Source organism: Chenopodium album, chromosome 8, assembly GCF_948465745.1.
Source record: "Chenopodium album chromosome 8, dcCheAlbu1.1, whole genome shotgun sequence".
NCBI classification, from domain to species: Eukaryota; Viridiplantae; Streptophyta; class Magnoliopsida; order Caryophyllales; family Amaranthaceae; genus Chenopodium; species Chenopodium album.
The window spans coordinates 44,932,974-44,957,259 of NC_137841.1; the positions used below are offsets into that span (position 1 = coordinate 44,932,974).

Consider the following 24,286-nt stretch of genomic DNA (forward strand, 5'->3'; position numbering starts at 1 on the left):
TGTGAAAATGTGCGGAATGTAATGTGAGATCTTCTCGGATTCCTAGATAAAGTGTTTTCTCTGATGTAAGAGAACGTAGGGTATGCTGTAATAAATTGTAGATGTTCCCAAAATGGGGTGAATCTCCCTATTTATAGGGTCATTGGTAAATGTGCCCCTGAGGTCACTCTGACCTATTTCTGATGGGTTGCGACGCCGAACTACAACTTTCTTGAGATTTGGGCCCTGAAGGCCTCCCTTTTCCCAAATTTTAGGAATGACAGGTGTCAAATGGAGATTGGTCCAATTTGAACTAATCTGGGGCTGACACATGTCACTAACTGGTTGGCCCACGTGGTTTAGGTAAAAATTACCAAAAACAGAAACCACCTTAGTTTTCTTCCTCCATCCCCGAAACTACTCATCTCCTTTTGTCCAATCCCTGAAACCACTCCAAATTTCCATAATCATTTCCGTATGATCGATTTTGATGATGGGAAAAAGAAATTTGGGGTGGTTTTGTGGGTGTAAAAAGAAATGTGGGTGATTTTGGAGATAAAAGGAATGTAGTTAGGGTGGTTTCGGGTCATTAATTAACCCTAATGATTGACAAAGTTAACAATCATCAGTCATCAAGGGTATATGGTGTATTTTTCTGAAAACTCGAGGGTATATGATGAATTTAAAAAAATTCATGGGTATATATGATGAATAAACAAAAAAACTCAGGGGTTTACGGTGAAAAACCCAAAAAATCAATATTAGTAATGAACAAGCACTAAGTATTAAATCAAGCAAACATCTTTTAAGGTGATAAATTACAAGTATTAAAATTAATAAACATCTTTAGATATGAGAATGAACATATTATAATTACTAATGAACATATTGCAATACATAGGATGATGAATAAGAATTAAATTTCAAATGAACATGTTATTTGACGTAAAGAGAATAATGAAGTGAACATATATTTATATGAAATGTGAATGCAATAACATTATAAGGTCATAATTACTAGAGTTATATAAAAAATTTATTTTTTCTTAAATTTTAGTTATTCTATACTGAATTAAATTAATAGCCAATATTTACCAAATAACATTTTAATCAGCAAATAATTATACTAACTGATAGTTTATGTTTATATTCCTTAAAAATTAAATTGATAATTTATCTATAATTAATTTTGTATTTATTATATAAATGATATTCCTTTTACAAATGAGCATGAATTCTATTTAAACTGTACATTTACCATAACTTAAATTTGCTTGCCAAAATTTACCAAATTTCAGTTTTAATTAATGAAATAAGTAATTATAATTGATAATTGATGCTTCAATTCCATAATGCAAAATGATAATATATCTTCAGAATTAGTAATATAATTTGAACATTAATCCTTTTACAAATGAACATGAAGTTCATCCAAAATGAACAGTTATGGTTACTAGCTGAAATTAACCGAATAACAGTTCAATTCACAAATACATGATTTTAAATTGACATTTGATTTTTCAATTTCAATTATCCAATATTCCAACATAATGGACACTTACGTCGTCAGATTCTTTGTTTTCAATCTTGAAATACTTTTCTCCGAAATACATTTATTCATTCTAGAAAAATAGTACAAATGAGAGTAGGCTATAGTTGTAATCAACAGTAATAGATATAATCATACAAGTAGTCAATTACATTTTAGAACATACAATTGCAAATAAAAACTAAAAAACATCCAGGTTCTTTTACACATTTTTTCGTTCCAAAAAGGAACAAAATACTTACTGTTTCGGAGATTATTGTTGTTGTGACAAAAGAATTTCCTCGCAAATGCTGGACAATTGGAGTATTTTGTACCAATTTTGTATTGTATAAGCTTGAAAATGTTTAAGAATGAAAGTTTTGATAATAGAGAAAATGCTAGGAAAATGATGAATAGAAAGGTTGAAGAAAGAGAAAATGAATTTTGAATGGTGTTTTTTTTTTTTTAATACTTTATTTAATGTATATATATTTGGGGTAGGGGGAGATTAATTTGCAGCTATTGCAATTAGTGGGGGTAAATGGAATAGTGAGGGAAGGAGGCGAAGTGTAGCATTTTAATGGGGGTGTAGGTTGCTCTACCTACTCTAGGGTGTAGGTGTTAACTATTATGCATAAAAAGGCTAATTTTTCTTCATTAAGCCAATTGAACAAAAATTGAAGCTCGAGTCCGGCTCGTTTCTCGCCCAAGCTCGCAAACGATCAACTCTACTCCATTTAGGAGTATTTTGATATAATTAATATGTTTCAATTAATAAAATTTTCTTTGAAAAATAAATCTACTAATAGAATGTTTCTTGTTTAATAAAATTTCCTTTCAAAGATGTGTGTATATCGTAATTTGTGTCTATGAAAAGGTTGTCGTCAACTTTTACTTTCTCTCACCTTCTCTTACCCACCTTCATCTTCTTCACCCTCCTTCCTCCTCCCCACCCACCTTCATTCACTTCTTCCTCTTATTTCCACCCAACTTTTTCTTCTTTTTTAAGTCGCTTCAATTTCGCCAACACCAATACCATCACTACCCTTTCCGACAGCTTTGCCGTCGAAATTAAACTCAAAACCCTAAGATCAAATGAGGAAATAAAAGGGCAAAGGAAAGGTGAGCTTTCCCTTTTTCATTGATTTCAACAATCTCTATTTTGCTTTGTTTAGCCATTAAAATAGATGGTTGAAAGAGAAGAGAGAAAGGTGAAAATGGTTGAAGGAAGAGATAGAAAGTAAAAGCTACGACAAACTAATAACGTCAGTTAAACAAGCTCTATGTCAATAACATAGATACCCCTTGATAAACAACGGTATATACATGGATAATCTCGTTTACCCCAACCATCTACCCAAAAAGTAGTGCTACCCAAAGAGTAGTACAAAAAGTTTATGAAGTCTATTTAAATCTATCCAATGTGGCGCGACACTCAAGTTTTATTTTATTGAAAATAAAACTCTAAACTAACAATTTTATCCTAAATAAACTAACGTTTTTATCTTATGAACTTTATTTAAATCTATGCAACGTGGCGCGACACTTGGTGAAAAGTTATGAAGCCAAGTGTCACTGCCTCGTGAGCTGTCTAAGAGTTTACCTTTATATATTAACTAGTTTTTATGCCCCGTGCGATGCCCAGGTTGTTTATTGAATTATAAAATAAATTTTTAATTTTTATACGATTTGCTAGATTGTGAAGTATATTATTTTAACCGATTAGTATATATTATAAAGGTATGTTTTACGCTATGAACTATTTCCTTTGCCCAAAAAATATTATGATACAAAAAATAATTTATTAATTTTTAAGAATTACAGAGTATACTCTAATAATTTTTTTAATAAAATTATAATTGAATTTGTATATTTGATATTTTGGTATTTTATCGAAAATAAAACTAATTTTATCCTAAAATTCTATCCAAATAGAATTCTAAATTAACTATTTTTATCTTATGAGGTCTATTTAAATCTATCCAACGTAACACGACACTTGGCGAAAAGTTAGAACGCCAAGTGTCGCAACCTCGTGACCTGGCTAAAAGTTTAGCTTTATATATTAGTTATATGATTATATGATTCTTGTGTCATTGGCAATACCTTAGGAGCACCTTAAATCCGGGTGTATAATTTTTTTATTTTGCCACAGGTTCTTCAAAGTTACCGAAAATAGTACTTGGAAAGATAGCGTAATCCTGGTACTGTAAAAGTTATCAGAAAATTTATTAGATAAAATTTACTAGGGCCCATAACCCGCTACGGTTTATCACAGCTCAACCACAAACATCATCACAAAGAAAGAACTCTAATCAAGATACAGAAAATGAGACTTTCAATTCAACATTGCAATAGATTCAACACAGTAAAATTTGCATTCAATGGTATGGGTACAAAATAAAGACACCGTATGAACAACACAAGACGACGCACTTCCAAGCAAAGCCAATGCTCATTTTCCCAACTTTCTATTTTCATCCACAGTTGAAATACCTGCTAAGAATGTAATAGAGCACTAGTGTTCAATCGTTCAAATAATTCTGAAGAAACAATTATACTGCCCCAAAGAAATCTGTCCAACTAACCAATCACTTTCTAATTTCCATCATTAACCTCTTTGGATGACGCCATTCTCATACAAATATTCAACAAATTCATCGATAAGATATGGCCAAGCACCCTCAGCGTCATAATTTGATAATTGTGGATCTACTATCTGCAACACAAGTAAGATGATAACCAAATTTATCAAAACTAAGTGTTCAGCAAAGGAAGCACCCAATTGAAAGGTTCTATTCTATGAATATCATGCAGGTCATGTATTGTAAGCAACGCTTATTATAATGTAAATTACACCGAACGTGACTCCTAGTAAGACTGATAAACTGGACATCTGTTAAGAGGAATCAGCTTGAACATAAAAGCTAGGTTCTAAAACTACATCAGCTTGAAAGACACAGTAAAACAGGAGATGGGGATAGCACAACTTCAAAAATATGAACACCACAACAATTTCCCAGAAAGTTAGATCTGAGAAAATGCAGCAGCACAATTAAAGATAATTTTATCAAAATCAGAGGAAAAAATTGCAAAACAAAGGTTATTTCTTACTCTTACAAACTCCAGCAGTTGAGCCCAGGTGTCTCTCGAAATTGCCTTATTATGCCGGGCCTAGAATCAAAGACAGCGTCAGCCATAATTACACAAATGGAGTATATTCATCAATTTATGAATAACAAGCACTGTACTTTCTTGGTCAGGAAAAATAGACCAATAATTCAGAAATTAGCTCTACAAGTCAACAACTAATAGAGATACCCATTCCAAGGTCAATAAAGCCTGACCAGGCAATACAAACTCAGAGACATCAGCCATACAAGTATCGAGATACTTCAGAGTCCAAACATAAATGTTTAGATCCTAAATAGCTTTCCCAGTTTCCTACTTCACAAAACTTAGATTCAAAACAATTTTCAGAAGCCGGAGCGCATACCCATCCCACTAGGCTATCATGATGTTTTGCTAGTAACTACACTCAGTCCACAAGGTTGAATTCAGAGACACTCACACAGAAAAGACAGTTACGGGACTACATTGATGTCAGACCAGAAAGAACTTGTACCGCATCATTAACATCAACATTCCTCCAATGAGTAATAACTTAATTTCAATACACCCTTGATCCAATATACAGCAAGCCAATAAAGATTTGCTAAATTACCATACATGTGAAATACAAGAAATCCAATGAGCCTATATTAGTGTATCGTAATCCAAAAACCATAAGAATGATGAGTCTTTGACTCATAAGAAACAGACTATAAACGAGCATAGTTATACAACATACAGACATACTCAGAGAAATGTCAAGAATAAACAATTGAGAGCCTTACATACTAAAAGGATCTTACAACTGAGATCTCAGGAGCAGAAACTCTAGGTGATCAGTTCTAAACGCTACTGAACCAAATCAACATTTAATGGTAAAATGAACAAATGAGTTTGCATATATCAATCTCATCTTTCCAGATACATTACCTGCAAAAACTCACACCAATGATCAATTAAAGGCCAATGTTTCTCAGCAAATAGTAGTTGCCACATCCCAATTGCTGTATCCAATGCCAGAGACTTTTGACCCTGAAATGGCAAAATATATGATGCTCAATTAATTCACATATTCAGAGCAACTTAGAGTATCTATACAATAAGCTAGTGCTGAATTGCTTATAAATTAACATCATAAGAAAGAAAGAAGAAAAAATAAATAAACCTTGATGCCCTCAATTATCAAAATCAGCCAATAGAAATTCATATCATGGAGAAACTAACACTCAAGGCATTTGTACTAAATTTTATTGATGCATCAGACTCCATAACTGACTAGTAACCATATCCAAAATATGACAAACTTATCACCTTTTCCTTAGCCCACCCAAACGCAAAGATGTATATATCACGAAACTTTTCTGCACAATTGAAAATAAGGATAGATTATCTAAACAGCAGAAAAAGAAATGACTATCTTTGAAAAATGCAGATATAGAAACAATATTAAGTGACATGGAAACAAAACAGAAAAAACAAGCCACGTACGATCATCTTTCAGCTCAGAACGAATGTATGGTATTTTTTCCCTAAACTTCTCCAAAGAGTCAATTCTGCAGCAAAAAAAAAAGTGAGCTTTGATTAGGTTTGAGAAGATGATAATCAAAACAAAAGAAAAACCAATACTTGCCCTAGTGATTGCAATCCACCAATAAACTCCTGCTTTGAATATTCACACATCGTTGCAGCCTTCATATGCCAGGAGATAACCAACTGAAGCAACCGTACGATGAAGATAATGGTCAAAAGTCATTTACAGGATTGTAGCTATACAATAATCTAAAATCAGATTGTAGCTATACAATAATCTAAAATCAACCAAATGCCCCTATAAATGAAGGTGTTACTCTTTACATTGCATCTAACAAGTACCTATGTTATTTTTTAATTTCAACATTTGGAGTTTCACACTTGCTCATGCACAACTTCTATCATTTATATGTTAAATTATCTTTAGTAAAATTTTTAAAAAGTTTATATTTTGAAAAAAAGAATCGAGCCGAATCTAAATAATTGGTATTAAAAACAGATGACAGTTAAATTAGTGTTTGAATAGTTTAAAAATCCAAATGTTATGATTGGTGGAGGTAACGCATAAATTAAAACTATGTCTTTAGCTTATATTCACACATCCGCCCTGATATCGAGAAGATACGCAGAAGAGTCATTTAAAGTATATCTTTTGGGTATAGATATATTTAGTTATTTATCTTTTATTTTGATAGATTTAGTTTAGTGATTAGTTTATCTTTTATTTTTATAGATTTAGTTTAGAGATTAGTTTATCTTTTGTTTTTACAATATTCCAGAGTTAATTTTGCCTATACAAAGGGTTTTAGGTTGTAACATTTTAGACTTTTAGGTAGAGAATTGGATTAGTTACAATTTGGTCTAACTTTTAATTATTCCATATCCTTTTGATTTAGTTCCTCTATCCCAAAATTGTGCAAAGTCTAAACTCCAATCCATCTAAAGTTCAGATATTAGTGGAAACCATTAAAAATCCGCATCAAATTGGTGTGGTTGTTGTTTGACGAGGGGGAATTTGACAAAATCGTGTAAAAAAATTAAAAAAATAAAATAAAATAAAATAAAAAAAACCTCAGTTTCAAAGGTTAGATTGATCAACTTTGTTCGCCTTTGTTTCTAAGGCTTTTGAAGTGATTCTTTTTTTCAAATTGATTAATTTTTGGTCTAGTTTTCACCTGCAAAATCTTAAAATTTATTGAGTAGTGTAGCTATAAAGGTGGATTTGTTTTTGGCAACTGGTCAAAAATGGAACTAATCTGGCAGTGTTGAGAAAAAATTAAATTGCAACCATTTGGCTGGGAATATTTTGCTGAATTTTTGGTCAAGTCTTGTAGATATATAGGGCTAGCATCATACAAAATTTCAGAATTTTTTGAGGTGCTTTGATTTGGTTTGGTCCTCGCACTTTTGATCTATTTCAAGCAATGTTACTTGGACACGGCTACCCATGTCCGGCACGGGTACGTGTCCAAGCGTCCAACTCGGCAATTTTGTGAAAAAATTCCATGATTTTGAACTAAAAGTGAAGTGTCCGGGTGTCATACCCATGTCCAAGTGTCGAGGGTTTGACACGGGTACGTGAGGTGAAATGATGAGTCCGGGTAACATAGGTTTCAGGACTGGTTTTTCATTGTTTTTTCATCCACTTAAACACGGAGAATCAAAGTTTGTTTGTTGCATTTATGGAGAAAATCAAGAATTTGAATGAATGTTTAGACAAAATTGATGCAATTACATGACGTGAGATATAGTATACAATATATGTCTTGTGAGAAGGAAAAAGGAGAGCAACCTATTGTTGAGGAAATTATTGAACCTTTAATATATTCTAACCCTGAAGATCACATCTAGGATAATGGAAAACAGAAATTTGAGACTAGGGTTAATATATTTTATGCACTTGATGATCCTACAATTGTTCCAAGCTTTGAATCTAAATTTCTCATAGAGGAACAAATATGGCACAAATTACATGAGCTTGATTTGTTGTTAGCTTCTACACTGTTACGGTGTTTTCTCATGTGGTGCTTGATCCGAGTAAGATTCAAGAATAAAAATGACGAAGATGGTGTAGCAAGTTTATTTGTTGATTTTGTTAAAGGATTTGGATGATATCTTGGTTCCATGATTTGCTAAAACTTAGGACAAGTTTTTTTCAAGAGGGGGAGTATGATGCATATCAGAAGATACGTAGAAGAGTCATTTAGAGTATATCTTTTGGGTGGTTATTGTAGATATTTTTTGTTGTTATTTATCTTTTATTTTGATAGTTTTAGTTTAGAGATTAGTTCATCTTTTGTTTTTACGATATTCCAGAGTTAATTTTGCCTATATAAAGGGCTTTAGGTTGTAACATTTTAGGTAGAGGATTGAATTTGAGTTATAGTTATCAGTTCGTATGAAATGTTTTCCACAAGAGAATAGCATATGATATTTGCTGAGAAAACTACCAATTATTAAACTTTGGTTAGGAAAAAAAACTTTATATCCTAGTCACAATTTGATCTAACTTACATTTAATTGTTCCATATCCTTTTGATTGAGTTCCTCTATCCCAAAATTGTGCAAAGTGTAAACTACAATCCATCTAAGGTCGGAATTTTAGTGGAAACCATTAATAATCCACATCACGCCCATACACAATTTCAATGAGAATTTACCAAAATCCACCATTAAGTGGAGGTTTATTAAAATCACCACCTTTTAAGAGGAATCTTTATTTACAAAATCACCCTCTATGTGAAAATTAAAGAAAAGATGAGGCTATAACATAGGAAGTATATGTGAATTTCATCAAACTTCTTAGTTTGGGGTAAATTACAGCATGCAGGGGTGATTTTCTGTTAATATTTTAATAATAATTGCCAAATACAATATGGAATTTAGAGCTCATACAGTAACCTAATGAACCCTTGGGCATCTTGCGCTCTTAGTTTTAAAAGGCGCAAGGCGCACCAAGGCGCAAATGGTCCTTGCAGCGGCGCAAGGCGCATGTATTTAGATATTTATTTCAAATTATTTTTTACTTTGATTGTACTTAATACCAATTAAAAAGATTCATAATAAATTAAATAATGATATATGTAAAGCTAAGGTAGTCTGAATTTGAAAAAATGTCCATCATTCTTCAATATATAACTTAAATTTTAGTTATTTTCCTTGAGGCGCAAAGGCGCGCCTTACCAAAGGTGCTTTGAGGCGCACGAGGCGCGCGACTGAGCCTTGCCTAGCTAAAGCCCATTTCCCGAGCCTGGGAACGAGGCGCGCTCGAGGCGCGCTTTTTAAAACCTAGCTTATGCTTACAACATATCAAAGTATACCTATGGCAACTACTACTGAGCCCGACATGAATTCTTAAAGTGAGATGAAGAGTCAAAGTAACATAACCCTTGAAATTCAAATTAGCTCTTTTCAGAACATGTTGACTTAGCATAGTACATGTCTGGGGTCTCTGGACAACAAGAGAAATCAATCTATTAACTCAATGTTACCGCGCTTCATTCCCATAACAAAAAATAGTAATGCATAATAATTAAATGCTTGTTTGATTGCACGAACACCTTACAAGTACTCAAAATACCTAGGAAATACACTAGAGCTATGTTGTTTGGAAAACCCAAAAAGTGCAAAATGGAGGAAATTGTAATTTCTTATTAACCAAACAAACTAAAGCAATTTCCTAGGAATTAGATTAGGGAAATAATTTCCCAGAAATTGTAAATTACCATGGAAAGTTGATTCTCATAGCAAACAAATAAGGCCTAAATGTTGTTTACTTAAACTTTGTAAGAACAGTCTAGTCTTATACAAGTGGTTACAGAGTTGAATTTATAATGGATTGCTTGTTTCAGCTAGTTCAAGTCTTATGCTTTTTTTAGATTCAAAATTCAACATAAACACACACTTTCACACAGACTGACAACTTTAAGCAACATAGAACAAATTTCCAATATAAATAACTCTCTTTTATCCAAAAAAAAAAAAAAGGTAAAATTGACACAACAGCTTCTTCGCATATATTCACGAGTGTTTTGAATGCATTTCCTCAAAGAAAGATAAACACACTGAGTACAGATTTAAGAGGTTACCATGACAATATCTTGAGGATCAACCTGCAACAATAAAAAGTTCAATGAATCATTTGAGTGTAAAACTGGAATTTATTGAGACAGAAAAAAAAAAAAAAAAGACAGCACATATATGCAGACTAAGGCTTACTTGAAAAGCCTCGTTAAGGTGATAATACAGTCAAGATTATAAGATTTATCAAGCTTCTTGAAGCTGTAAATAAAGCAAACACATGGCACTTGGTCAACATTCAAAGGCCAAATTTCCTCTCTAGTTCAATCTGAGCTTTTCTCTCTAGTTCACAGCTTTCTCCCTTTAGGTTAGAGGTTCATCTCTCTACATTATTCAGACTTTTTCCCAAATTGACACAAAGAGAGCTCTTGACTTCGACTACCAAATACCAATGCAATATTTTAGATTAACTTGATGCATGTGAAGATTCGCCCAAACAGAGTACATGACTTATACTACAAATGCAAAAGTTTAGAGTTCACAAACCCCTTAAGAAGTTAGCCCACAAATTTGCACAAGGGGACAAAAAATCAAGTCTCAGCCGAGCACCAAATCCTCAAAATAACTCGGGTTCACCCTACCGTTAGTTCGGGGCAATTCTTCAACCATTAGATTGGGGGTGGTTTTGCCAAACAAAGAATGTTTGGCCGAACCTTCACATGGTTCGACTGAACCTACCCTGAAGTTCGCCCAAAAAGCTACCCTTTTTTCTAACATGATTACTTAATTTTTCGGGGTACTATTTGCACCTCATGAGCTCTCTTGTACTAAAGACATTTTTTCATTAGATCAATTTTAAGCACTTATTAATTAGAGAGAAACACTTAATTAGGCTACTTTATGGAGATTTAATTTCAACCTTTTGAAACTTGATGAAGCATTTTAGTAACTTTCTTTAACCTTTCTCTTACTTTTCTTTGATACTTGCTCTACTTAATCAATCTTATGCTTGATTTTCCATATTTCTAGTTGAATATTATGTTACTATCTCACTTAACTTGCTTGTTACTTAATGTCTTTTGCTCTTACTTAGAAATTTTTTTAGATATGTCATCAACATGGTTCGAAAATACGGTTTTGGCCGCAATCGCGGAAACGGTCGCAGTATTTCGATAACGGAACTGATGCGTTGATCGCGGTTGTCACGCATGAATTTTATATTTTAGTTTTATGTGTTTTATAATGATTTTTCTCATATTTTTTGAAAATTTTATATGCTTAATTTCTTACTTCTCCATAGTTTTATTACTATGGAGCACTTTTTTATTTTTTTAGGGGTTACTATGGAGTACTTTCAGTAACTACACTAATTTAATACGAGTAATGTAACTCTTTTAGATTATTTTACAGATGAAATTCCTATTCTATATTTCTATGTGCTAGAAATTAAAAGTGGGAAGGGTCACGTGGGAAAAAATTAAAAAAAGGGGTGGGGTCAGGGTTACCTTCTAAAGAAAAACAAAAGATAAGACCCTTCACTTTTGACTCATTATTTTACAAAAACAAAAAGAAAAAGACTTTCACTTTTGAACAGAAAAGGGTCGACTTTAATGCAATAGTCGATAGCCCTCGCCAGATTAGAGGTAAGGGCTTAAATTTTGAGAGTGTTTTGTTCATATCTTGGTTAAAATTGTTCAAACCAGCCGAATTTCTGATCAAAACGGCCGATGTGGCCGAAATTCTTTTCAAAACGGCCGATGCGGCCGATATTGCGGTTGTCAAAAAACAGCCTCGGTTTGGTAATCTTCAAATCCGCTACAAAACGGGCGATACGCGACGTTTCGGACGCATTTTCGAACCATGGTCATCAAGTTAGCTTAATATTGCTAAGCTTGGAAAATTCATTGATATAGAACCTTGTATGAGCATGAATACTACTAAAGAATTTCTTATGCGTTGATTAAGGAAATGCATAGTGAGTACTTCAATATGGTAATGGATTAACTTGATGCATGTGGGATTTTAGGGTTTTGCTTACTAAACTTCATTATATGTGCTTCAACTTCATTCCAATTCTTAGCATTCAAATTGATCATTGAGTGTAGTTTGATCTCTTGGAGTAATTTTGGACTATTGACTTAAGTTGAAATGAGATTGTGGCCTTGGTCGAGCTATAAACTAATTTAAGACTTTGAATTACCCCTAGTATATTTGGATACAATGATAAATCATGTTTAATGCTTTAGGTAAGTTGCTTTGTTGGAGATATATTGAGAGTCAAGGGAATGGTTAAGTAGTGCTAAAGTTTGTTTGCACCCCATATGATCCATACTTAATTAGTTTGAGTGTTTAATTTCTAAATTTCCATCGGTGTTAGCTTTGGCCTTTTCCAATTAATTTAGTCTAGTTGTCTCAGACATATCAAACAACCTCTACCATAGTATTGAACTTGCAGTGTCATTCTTTTGCAGTCTTTGTGGATATTGACCCTAACTTATTACTATATTCACTATATGAATTATTTAGATTTTTTTTATAGAATTAGGAACAACACTAGTTGTCCTCATTAATATTCAAATTTTGATCATAATTTTGCCTCTAATATAGTAAAGGTACTATTTTATCTCGATAACATTATTGACCATATCTATACAATGGATCTAAAAAATTTTAAGGGATTAATTCTACAGTTTTCATATTGTTGATGTATCTAAGTTGAATTTCATATTGTTTGGCAATTTTCTATTTCATTGTTCACGTGGTTTTTTTTATGGCTGAAAGATTAAGACCATCATTTCCAACTTGTCTTTGACAGTAGTTGCTGGCAAATTGATGGGGAGTGGGACGTTGTATTGTAGCTAGCTGAGGTCGACTTTGGTGAATGTGATAAATAAAAGTCATGCCCCTAATCTTTTTTTTCCATTTTCCATTTTTTTCTATTGATTTTGTTGAATAAATTGTGATACCTGTTGAATGTATTCAAAACGTAAATTTGATGTCCCTATAGATGTAACTTGATGCATTTGAGCATGTCACCTAAAGCATGTCTCACTGGATCCCAAATTCTAATACACTAACCTTATCACTATCACTCTTACATTATCCACTTTTTTCTAACACCCACTCACTCATCTTTTTCAAATTCTCCTAAAAAAAAGTCAACCAGAGCAAAAGAGAGGGAGTCTACAAAAGTCTTTGGTAAAGCATTGTTTTAACCTAGCTTTATGCAAAGGTAAAGTGGTATTTGCAAATACTAAAAAAATATATTACTTCTTAAATCCAAAACCACCCACTAATACATTGAGCATTAATACTTAAAACAACTATTTTGAATGCCAACCTCTAGCAATTTTGTCAAACATTCACCAGCAAAAATAAAGGTTAACAATTTGTTTTACTGAATAAAGCCAAGTCAATCTACTGAATAGAGAAATAACCCGTTAATTGTAACAGACCTGAAGATCAGTGCAGAGGTTTGAGATACCATCAGCCATAATCATGTCATAATTCGGATCTGCAATGCATGTCAAGAAAAGTTACAAGGAAAAACATAACAGGTACATTGTTCAAAAAAACAGCGGACAGTTAAAAGCAATTCATCAATGAGTTGACATGTAATGAAGATTGAAATAGGTGTTTAAGCCAAAAAAAAAAAAAAAAAAAAAAAAAAAAAAAAAAAAAAACATAGGAATTGATGACAAGAACAGAAATAGGACATAATATATTTAAAAAGAAATCTATAAACATGGCATGCCTCTGTATCGGTTAAAAAGCTCCTCCAAATGCCTAGAATCAGTAAATGGCTTAATCTGAGGCTGACTGTAGTAAATATCAAGTGCTCCTTCTAGATGCCCGTCACCAGCCTTCAGTGCTTGATGAGCAACTTTCTCACTACATAACAAAGAATCATATATTATGTCAGTATAGCAACTACCATTTTTATCAAACCTATTGAAGAGAATAGGGAAGGAAACACAACTAAGCATATCACATCACATTATTCAGCAACTACTTCTATATATATAAGACAATATAATTTCTAATGATCTCTTCCGTAGATAACTGAAAACTAGCAGGAGCAGTAAGCATAGGCACCATAATATACTTTGTATTATATTATATTATTATTACCCAAACATTTTAAGGTGCAATGTAGATATACAAGAACCTTATTTCTAGCTTTTTCCTTATCCCCTCTAAGCTCTGTTTACTAAATTGATCAGTATTGATAAAATTATAAATTTTGTTTGATTTTTTGTAGGTTTACTCGTCTCTAATAAAAAGCAATTACTATGTTCTGTATAAAAATTGTTTTGCGATAGGCTCCTCTACAATAAGACCATTTTGACATTTCCAGACTTCAGTTTTCTGACCCTGCGGTCATACTTCATAGGTTCATTAGATATTAGGTCCACCACATGAGTGTTAGATCAATCTTGGTGTATGCAGTACATGGGATCTAAGAACATAGAGGGCACTTTATATGTGGGTAGAAAAATAATTAATAAATAGTAAACTTATAAAATTAACATTACTAGTATACTTTAGCCTTCAATGAGTCACTTTGACCTATCCATCCCCGTTGTGTCACCCCCCCCCCCCCCCCGGGGATATATTTTGTGGCCAATATAAGCTAAAAAATGAAAATAAATAAATAAATATATAAGCTAATTTTAACATTTTATACCCTCATGGCCTCATCCCCACAAACGAACTTGGATTATGAAGATTTAGTATTACAACTCCCAATCTGGTCAAGCACCTCCCTCCCCCCCCCCCCCCCCCTCTCTCTCTCTCTCTCTCTCTCTCTCTCTCTCCCTCTCCCTCTTTCACTTTTCCAATAGTTCAAGTTTTGAACCACATGAAACAAGACAAGACTGCTGCTAATTCTTCAGATTTTTTCGATACCCCTATGAACATGTACTGGACTGATTCCTCACTTTCCCTTTTAAAATTAGAAAGCCAAAAGGAGCCAAAAATGATAACACTTGATGACCCAGCCACACATACTTCCACCCCCTCAATTCAATTTAAAAAATAGGGGACAATTCGAAGAGCCAACTGGATAGAGAAGGAAGTTAATGAAGCGGAGAATAATTAAAGGGTAACTGGGTAAGCCTGACATTTTTTCTTGAAACATGGACTTAGAAAGTTAGAATTGCGTGATCATTCATATTAATATCCTAAGCTTGATAATCTTGGGACCCTTAACAAAAATGATTTTCAAACAACTAGGAGCACATAACTACATAAGAGTATAAGACAACTTATATACTTGCAAGCTACAAATGTGTATTGTGAGAACATTCAAAATATATCCTACTAAGACCCCCCCCCCCCACAAGCCCCAAAAGACCTTGACAAGAAAAGACATTAAAACTTCATTTTACTGCACTCTTTCGTGTTCTAGGATATCTCAGTCAATTCCACAATCTAGTAAGGTAAAGCAAAGGCTCCTTCAATTGCCTAGCTCCAAATTTTGCCAGCATATTTCAAACTATTCATATCATCTCCACGCAAGATGAAAGATCATCGCAGTAATCCATATATATTAGAAATTTACATATTACACATCCATTTTCAGAAGATACTAATGGTGTGAGCTCTCCTTAATGCAAACTATAATTCACATTTAATTTGTAGCAAACTAGACAGGATAAAGGAATTCCCAAAATAATGTAAGCACCCATTTTATCAAGGATTTATTTCAGAATTATTCTAATCAAAATTGCAAGTTTGAGAGTAAAGGTATTGTCATGTCTAAACTAAACTAGCTAATAGAGCATTTTATGCAAATGTGCAAGTAGCTTGCCTACGTGGAATTGTACATTTGCCGCCCGCGCCCCCCCCCCCCCCCCCCATAAAAAAAAAAAAAAACCCTACCTTGAGTGAGAGCTTTGTTAAAAGCATTGGCGGAGTAATTACTTACAGTTTCAAAGAGAATTACAAGATCAACAATTATTCTTGCTAATACATCTGAAAATTATAACTAAACAGACATAAAAACATCAATTCTCTCCTACAACATGTATTTGGAAAGGCAAATTTACATTAACCTATTACAAAGCATTACAAGTTAACCCAAAAAAGGGCACGGGATCACCCCCCCCCCCCTCCCCTCCGGAGATCAAAAAACCCAGTTCGGCTTCATCAAGTAGGAGCCCCGCCCCATTGATGGGTCTCGGTTTGGCACAGGTGGTGCGGGGATGGGGATGAAAACCATACCAGCTATGGGTGATGAGGCGGGGTGGATTTTAGGTTGTATCCGCCCCATCCCCGCCCCGCCCCGCCCCACTTCGTACCCGCCCTATCCTCACCTTATACCCACATCTATATATCTTTTAAAACAAAATTCTATATTTTTATACTATTTTATAAAATATTTATGTAAAATATAAAATATTAATTATAATACTTCGTAATACACTTATATTATAAAACAAAAAAATGTGTGACATAAAGTATGATTTTTTTTTTAAAGTAATCTATATTAATTATGTAGGATTGTGTATTTGAAAGGTGGAGGTTAGGTGGGTCTTGGGTGGGGATTAGGCGGGTCTTTGGCGTGGATTAGGTGGGGGTGGATATCCAAGTAGGGGGTGGGGCAGGGATGGTTTTGGAATTATACCCGCCGGGGCGAAGATGGGGATGAATTTTAGACCCGCCGGGGCGAGGATGGGGATGAATTTTAGACCCGCCGTGGGGATGGGGATGAAAATGTTTGGTGGGGATGGGGATGGGGATGGGAATGCCAACATCCACCCCGCCCCGCCCCATTGACATCCCTAAATGTAAGTTCGCCTCATACAAGGTTTTACCATCTCATAAACCCTAATATGTTCACTAACAAATAAATCATCTGTAAAAAGCACATACGAAAAGCATACTGATGCTAACACTTAAACATTACCTGACACCGGTGATTGCCATAAACTGCTGGAGTTTCTCACGATGTCCTCTTCCTAGTTTGTTCTGCCAACCACAAAATTCCATGTAATTTGTATCAGGTGAAACAATAATTCAATTGACAAAAAAAAAAACACATTCATCAAATCAATTAGCATAATCTAATAATAATACCAAGTAAAGAAAATATAATAACCCCCAGCTACCCATTTCAAATGGGAATCCTATACAAAAAATAAGTAATACCCATTTAACACAACACAAACCCAATTCATAATCTAATTTACTTGGCTAAAAAAATTACGAAATAAATAAATAAATAAATAAAAAGACTTCAAAAATCGAAACTTTAGTCTAGTTTTGCAACTTAGATCATCAATTAATAATGGAATTTTTAAACTGGAAAAGATCTAGTTTAAGAAGAAGCACTGACCATGTTTGAGATGAATGAAAAAGCCCTAATTCTGGAAGATGAGTATCTCAAGCAGGGAGAAGAGAAGTGGCAGAGTGAGAGAAGACGAAAGTGGGAGCTTGAAAAGCTATCTTACGTCTCTCAAACGCTCTTCTCTCTGCTATGCTTGCTTGATTTTTATGTTTCGAACATTGGAGTATACACTATGACACACTTCTAATAACAAGCCTTTCATGAGTAAAGTCATTTATCCCGGCTGAACGCAAGCCATATTCAAAACCTGTTATTCAATCTCGTCCACATCATTTTGTTTTCTTACTCGCTTGAATTGCGAGCGATACTCAAGACCTATTTATATCATTTTGTTTTCTTACTTGCTTTAGAGCACATCCCAATTGGATTGATGTAAAATGTTTCTTTGAAAATGTGTCTTTTTTTTAATTTATTATTTTCTTGTATTTGGTTTGTGAAGGGGTGGGAAAATAATTTTCTAATGGTGAAAATCTACACCCTTAATGATAGAAAATATTTACCCTTACGAAACAAAAGAAACCACTTTTCCTCGAAGCCTTCCAACGGCTATTAGATATGTATTAGCACATGTATATTCACGTAAACTCTTTCGTGTTCAATTTTGGCAAAGAAATAAAAACAAAAACAAATAAATTAACAAGAGTTAGGTGGATTGTCCATTTTGAGACTACATTGTCCCATTAGCTTTTAGAGTTTTATGATGCTTTTTCCTTTTCTTTTTTTTTTTTCTTGAAATATTGTACTTAGAAAGTGTTCCTTTTTTATTGTTTTTTTTTTCAAACATACTTGTGAAGTCTGTGTTTCTTGGTTCCTTTGTTTTTTTTTTTTTTCTCTTTTCTTCATTACCGATTTGAAGTAGAAGAATGTTCCAAACTTGTTTGAGTTGTGATCAAGAACGGTCGAACTTTAAGGATAGTTTATGAGCTTCTTTTAAGTCTATGGGGTACCTTGATTGGGGAGTTTTACGAGTGAAATTGGAAATCTTTGTCTTCTTGTTTACAATAATAGTATATTTGGATTAAAATATTTAATTGCTTGGGAATTTTAGAATGCAGGTGTGTTCGTTATAGTATTTTGTGTATTTCATGATATGTGATGAAAATACTGGTTGTTTCTTCTTAGAATGTTAAATTCTTGTTGCTTAGGTGTAGATTTGATGTACATGTGTACTATTGTTGTTGTGTGGGAATTTGTTAAGGGGGAAGTTTATTAGTAGCCCTTAAATGAGGAATTTTGTTTGAATTAATTCGTTAAACCTAGATAAAAATGAATTGTAATTAATAAAAGTTCATTTAAATTTAAATATTAAAAGTGCTTTCTATTAACTTGATGGTTTACGATTGGATACAGACGTGTAGTAAAGTCTTTAAAGTAGATTATTTTATAATAAATCTTATAAAATAAATGGAGTATACACTAATTTAATCGAATTCCTGTGTAGTTATCTAGTATGTTATGTTATAATTAATATTACAAAATTAATGGCATGGTAAATCAAAAGCATGTAATGGCATATACTAATGTTGAATTATTTATATGGTGGAAAAAAATTGTGTGGAATGGACTTACCGTGAGTCCAGACCTGAGATGCTCATCCAAATGTTGTTGTTTCTTCATCCTCAGCCTTTGGGCTGATTTGCGGTTTGAAAGCATACATTTTCGATGCTTCTTCACATATATATATCCAATTGATTTTGTTTCATTTCAATCGATTTTACTGCAAAATCTGCATATTCGATGATTTCTTAATTTAAAAATCATACGTGGTTAATCTGCAATTAATCATTCAATGAATTTGATTCTGCTGGCTTTTCACTTCAATTGAATCAATTTTTACCAAAACTAGCGATTCTAGGGTTTGTTCTAGAATGGTAATTTAAAATTGATATAAGTATTGGAGTTGGCTGGAAATGCAGCAAGAGACAACAAGTAATCTCAAATAGTGTCGCGCTTCACATTTAACTAGCAGTGAGGAACGATCAAGAGTTGAGAAAGCAAATAGTTGCAAAGTTGAATGAGAGAGAAAATGGAGGTCAAGAGAGATGAATGGAGAAAAAGTAATCAAAGGAGAGAGGAATTGAAGAGAGCTGTGAAAATGAATAAGCCCCTAAAACTATTAATGTTAGATATTAGATTATTAATGTAGACATTATATTATTAATGTCAGATAATAATTACTAATGTCAAATATTAGAGTTGGTTTATTACATTACGTAATAAGCACAATACAAGGGTTATTTATCTCAACCAGATCTACATTCCAATTCCACTAGCTTTGAACATCAATCAATCAATAACTATATACTAAAAGACACACCAGCAATGATACGTGTCATCTCCTGGTGTGACTTAGGGCATGTTCTCATTGACTGAACTGAACTAAGCTGAACTGAACTGAACTGAGCTAAATTGAACTTATTAAGTAGTAATTTTTAACTAGGGATTAACGATCTTTGATTATTTATTATTATACATATGTGTACGAATGTACATATTAAAATATTTAAGAAAAATATACTATATAATTAAATATTTAAAATATATATATTAAAAACATGGAACCCTAAAACATTTTAAAAACATATACTATATAATTAAAAAATAAAATATTAAAATAACAAAATAACACAAAACACTTTTTATAATATTCTCAAAATGAAATAAATAAAATAAATAAAAATAAAACAAAAAAAAAAACCAAAGAGTTAGGCCGGTCTTATTTAAAAACTAACTTGATCCTATTATTACGTGAAATATGGTATAATAGTCATTAAGTGAAATATGGTACTACTACTACTACTGCTACTACTGCTACTACTACCACCACCACCACTACCACCACCACCACCACTACCACTACCACTACCACTACGACTACGACTACTGTTTCGGGGGTTTTTGTCCCTCGGGAGAGTTACGACACTAAGACTGGATCCAGCAAGGGGCGCCTGTACCTGCAAAGCAAACGGACTGCCGGATGGTCGGTGGTCCGCCTCCGAAGATTAAGTTAGTAAAGTATTCGGAGTAAAACGTGCGGAAATAAGGTTATCTGCTCGGATTCCAAGCTCGGGTAAGGTATTGTCTGTTTCCTGAAAACGACATCTCTGTAATAAATGTAGATGTGACGTGTTGTCTCGTGTTCTGTATATCCTGCCTTCAAATGAGGGAATTGTCCCTATTTATAGGGTCTTTTGGGAAAGTGTGCCCTCCCTAGGATCTCGTGACCTAGGGATTAGGGCATGCCGCAAAATGGCGCCTCAAGGTTTGGGCCCTTGAAGGCCGCCATTTCAGAAGCGATATCTGAGTGACACGTGTCACTGATCCTAAAAGGCTATTTGGGCGCCTCTTAGGGTGACACGTGTCTCCCTCCTAATGGTCCATTCTGGATCATCAAACATCCCAAATCAAAGGGATGTCTGCCTACCACGTGTCACCATCTCAAAGGTCCAGGTGGCACCTCTACCAGCGACACGTGGCGGGCTCCGATTGGAACACTTGGCTGGGTATAAAAATACACAAATCATTTGCCCCTCACAGGGCTCACGTGCATCGCACATGACACTTGTGACATGTGTCAGCCTCTGATTGGTCGAGTCATTAATTTTTACTGTTGGGAGAATTTAGGGTTTTAACCCCAAGTTTTCACCCCCCTATAAATAGAAAGGTTTGACTTCCTTTTGGATTCACATTTGCGTGAATCTTCAAAGGAATCTTGAATCTTCTGACTTTCAAGGACTTCGACCTTCCAGCCCGCCCCCTTAGTTTGCCTGCTTCATCAAGCGCCCAAGACCGACGACTCTCGTAACCTTCTCCTAAGGTAACCGCCTGATCCCTTTTTACTTATTTTTTACATTTTAGTTTATCGAAATGGTTTCCCAAACGCACCCGGCACGGCCTACGTTAGCGATCAGCCGGTCACCGGGGACGGCTGAATCTAAAACTAGGAGTGTCGAATGCTCATTCGAGAACTTTTCTGTAAGTACATCTCCAAATCCGATAGTGTCTGTGCCTCTACAGGACACGATGGCCAGAACAAAGAAAACGACAAGGAGATATAGAGCGGATGGTTCCTTTTACCATTCGGATAGTGAGACTGTCAATTCTGATGGCTCCATTAGGGTGCCTGTCTCTGAGGTTAGCAGAGACCCGCCTAGCACCGTCAGCACTCCAAATGACTCATTTTTGGAGGAGTGCAACGAGGAATTTAAGAACCCCGGGCCGAGTGGATCGGTGCCAGATGATGAGCTGGGGGAGGACACTGCGGGCAACAGCCGGCAATCCCCTAGCTCCGAAGAGATTTATGATGACTCGGCGTCATCATCTTCCAACTGCGTCCCCCTTGACTTAGAGGAGGCGCAGTCAAACTTAAAAGCTGCCAGAGAGTCCCTCTCCGTTGAGAAGGGAGAGGGATGGGCAGAGTCGTCTGCTTCCAGGCGGCATGAACGTGCGCCCTACTATCTTCACGTTCCAGAAGGCAGGCGGAAGATCATGACGGATGATCTTCCCAAATTTCTCTCTGCCCATGTCATGGGACATGGCTTTCTTCTGTCCGTGCCGGATTCTGTAGACACGGTCACCTGGCCTGAGATGGTTGTTTATGGTGACTAGTGCTTCGGCTGCTATAAGGCAGCCATCCAGGCAGGACTTTGCTTTCCTCTCCATCCGGCCGTGGAGAGGATCTTGGACGGATACTAACTGGGTATCTGGCAACTAGCCCCCAACTCTTGGGTAAATATCTTGGGCTACGTTGCCGCTTGCGAAATGCTGGAGGTGGATCCCAGCTTCGAGGCGTTTTCTCACATGCACTATCTGAGCAGAACGCCTAATCCAAGTGGGATCGGCTGGTTTACTTTGACCAGCCATACCCGGTACATGATGACGCTGGGGAAAGAGAACAAGTGGAAGGACTGGCGAACCAAGTTTTACATAGTCTCTTCCCCAGACGCCCAAAAAAATAGGCGGTACAACCGCTAGACTCAGTATCCTTGCCTCTTGGCTGGGAAAATGGCTCTTCCGCTTGTTCCCAGGCGGGCCCAAGAGGAGATCTTTGACCGGGGCCTCTTTACTGTGGCCGTCCGGACAAACAAAGAGACGGGGGTTAAGGAGGTCACCCCGCAGAGCTATATTCCCCGATTCGAGTGGCTCTTGGACGGGACGTACTTGGCTGCCTGCGGGCTTAGTACTGAGATGCCGAGATGTAGCTGGCCGCATGATATTATTACCTTAGCTTGCTTTTGATTATTTGTTTCTTTGCTAACACTTGGTTCCTTGTTGCAGATAAGGCAATGGCAAAGCTTCCTGCCTACAAGAAACCAGCCCTCTCAGCCGCCTTCTACCGCTCAAACCTAAAACAGACGGATGAGCAGCCACCAGGCGGAACTCCTAAGGTAACGAGCTTGCAAAGATTTAGCTTAATGAAATGTGTTCACATATTCTGTTTATGAGACTCACACTTGGAATTCTTTTCAGAGTGTCTCATAAAAGCCTACCCCCTCTTCTCAACCAGACCCCAAGCTGCGAAAGCAGTCGACTGGCGACGTTTCCCAGAACCGGAGGAAACACGTCGCCACCAAGCCTGCTAATAAAGGGACAGGCGCCTCTTCCCCCACCAAAACTCCATTAAAGCCGGACGCTCTTGAACGTGTGTCGAAGAGTGGCAAAACGTCACTCACCACTGCTGGCGGCACAGCAGGCGGCAGCGAAGCTGCCGAGGAAGAAGGAGGTAAGCAATCCGACCATTCGATCATGCACTTTATAAAGGCCATTATATTCAGTCTTGACTTAGCTGTATTTGTTTGATAGATGCCCCAACGAGGCCAACTGTCCTCCAGATGGCCAGACGCATGCTCAGGACGCTTGATCCTGAGGACAAGGCGACCGTCAAAGGAGTCGGCACCCTGGACCTGGATGGCATTCTGGCGCTTCTTTGTGAAGTGCAATTTCTTACAACTTGATTAGTATACTTATTTTTGTCGAATGGTTACTGACAAGTTTCTTTGGTTTGGACGCCTGCAGGCTATGCTTCGCGTGAGTGGTCTCAAAGGGCCCCTTAATGAGAATACCAGGGAGGTAAAGGCAGCGAATGCTCGGGCCGCCTCTACTCTGGACAAAGCTCAGTTTGAGATTGCTCAAAATGATATTCTGACAATTGATGTGTTGTATTCCCAGGTGTCTTCCAACCTGCAAGTTCAGCAGAACTTGGACGCAGCCAAGCAACGAGTGAAGGAGCTCCAGGACCAGGTCAAGGGCCTTAACGAGAAGCTGGACAACCTCAAGGAGGCGGAGTCCAAAGCGGATAGCCTGGAGGCGACGGTCAAGAGACTCAGAGGGCGGCTGAGCAACCAGGAGAACCAACTCCGGACCAAGTATAGATCCTTGATGGAGGAGGAGAAACAAGCCCTGGTCAAACAAATGATGGACGATAACAAAGTCATCATACGTGCGGCCTGGGCAGCTACTCACCCGTCTGTCGATTATCAAACCTGGAAGGTCCAGTTTGATAAGGCTAATGACGAGTTCAATGCCCGTCTCCTCAAAGAAGCTCAAGAGGCGGCCAAGAAGGAGGCGGCTGCCAAGAGTGCCTCGGGGGAGTCCAGCTCGTCTGGCGACTCGTCGTCTGGGGACGAGGAGGGGGATGATCAGGAGGAGGATGCGGAAACTAGAGAGCATGTGCCGGAGGACAAGGCGGATGCCGATGATGAGAAGCTCCCCTGATCTTTAAGCTTTATCTGTCTTTCTGCGGCCGAATGGCCATGTGTTTGATCTTC

The 24,286-nt window shown here is 36.0% G+C and overlaps 1 protein-coding gene across 3 annotated transcripts; it reads right to left on the reverse strand.

Annotated features, from left to right (window-relative positions):
* Positions 1-3,828: 3,828 nt before the first annotated feature.
* On the reverse strand, positions 3,829-17,757 carry LOC145641842 (uncharacterized). 3 transcript variants are annotated; one of them, XM_081692827.1, is made up of 12 exons: positions 17,508-17,757; positions 17,079-17,140; positions 13,923-14,059; positions 13,624-13,682; positions 10,237-10,260; positions 6,249-6,331; positions 6,107-6,174; positions 5,930-5,979; positions 5,549-5,650; positions 4,622-4,681; positions 4,096-4,226; positions 3,829-4,006 (listed from the first exon to the last, which is right to left on the reverse strand). In XM_081692827.1, exons 1-11 carry the CDS (start codon positions 17,508-17,510, stop codon positions 4,119-4,121), a joined length of 756 nt encoding a protein of 251 aa, XP_081548953.1. In that variant the 5' UTR covers positions 17,511-17,757; the 3' UTR covers positions 3,829-4,006; positions 4,096-4,118. The 3 variants fall into 3 exon arrangements, with proteins under 3 accessions (XP_081548953.1, XP_081548952.1, XP_081548954.1); XM_081692826.1 differs by having other exon boundaries at positions 3,829-4,003; positions 17,508-17,756; XM_081692828.1 differs by having other exon boundaries at positions 3,829-4,226; positions 6,107-6,171; positions 17,508-17,748.
* Between the last annotated feature and the right edge of the window lie 6,529 nt (positions 17,758-24,286).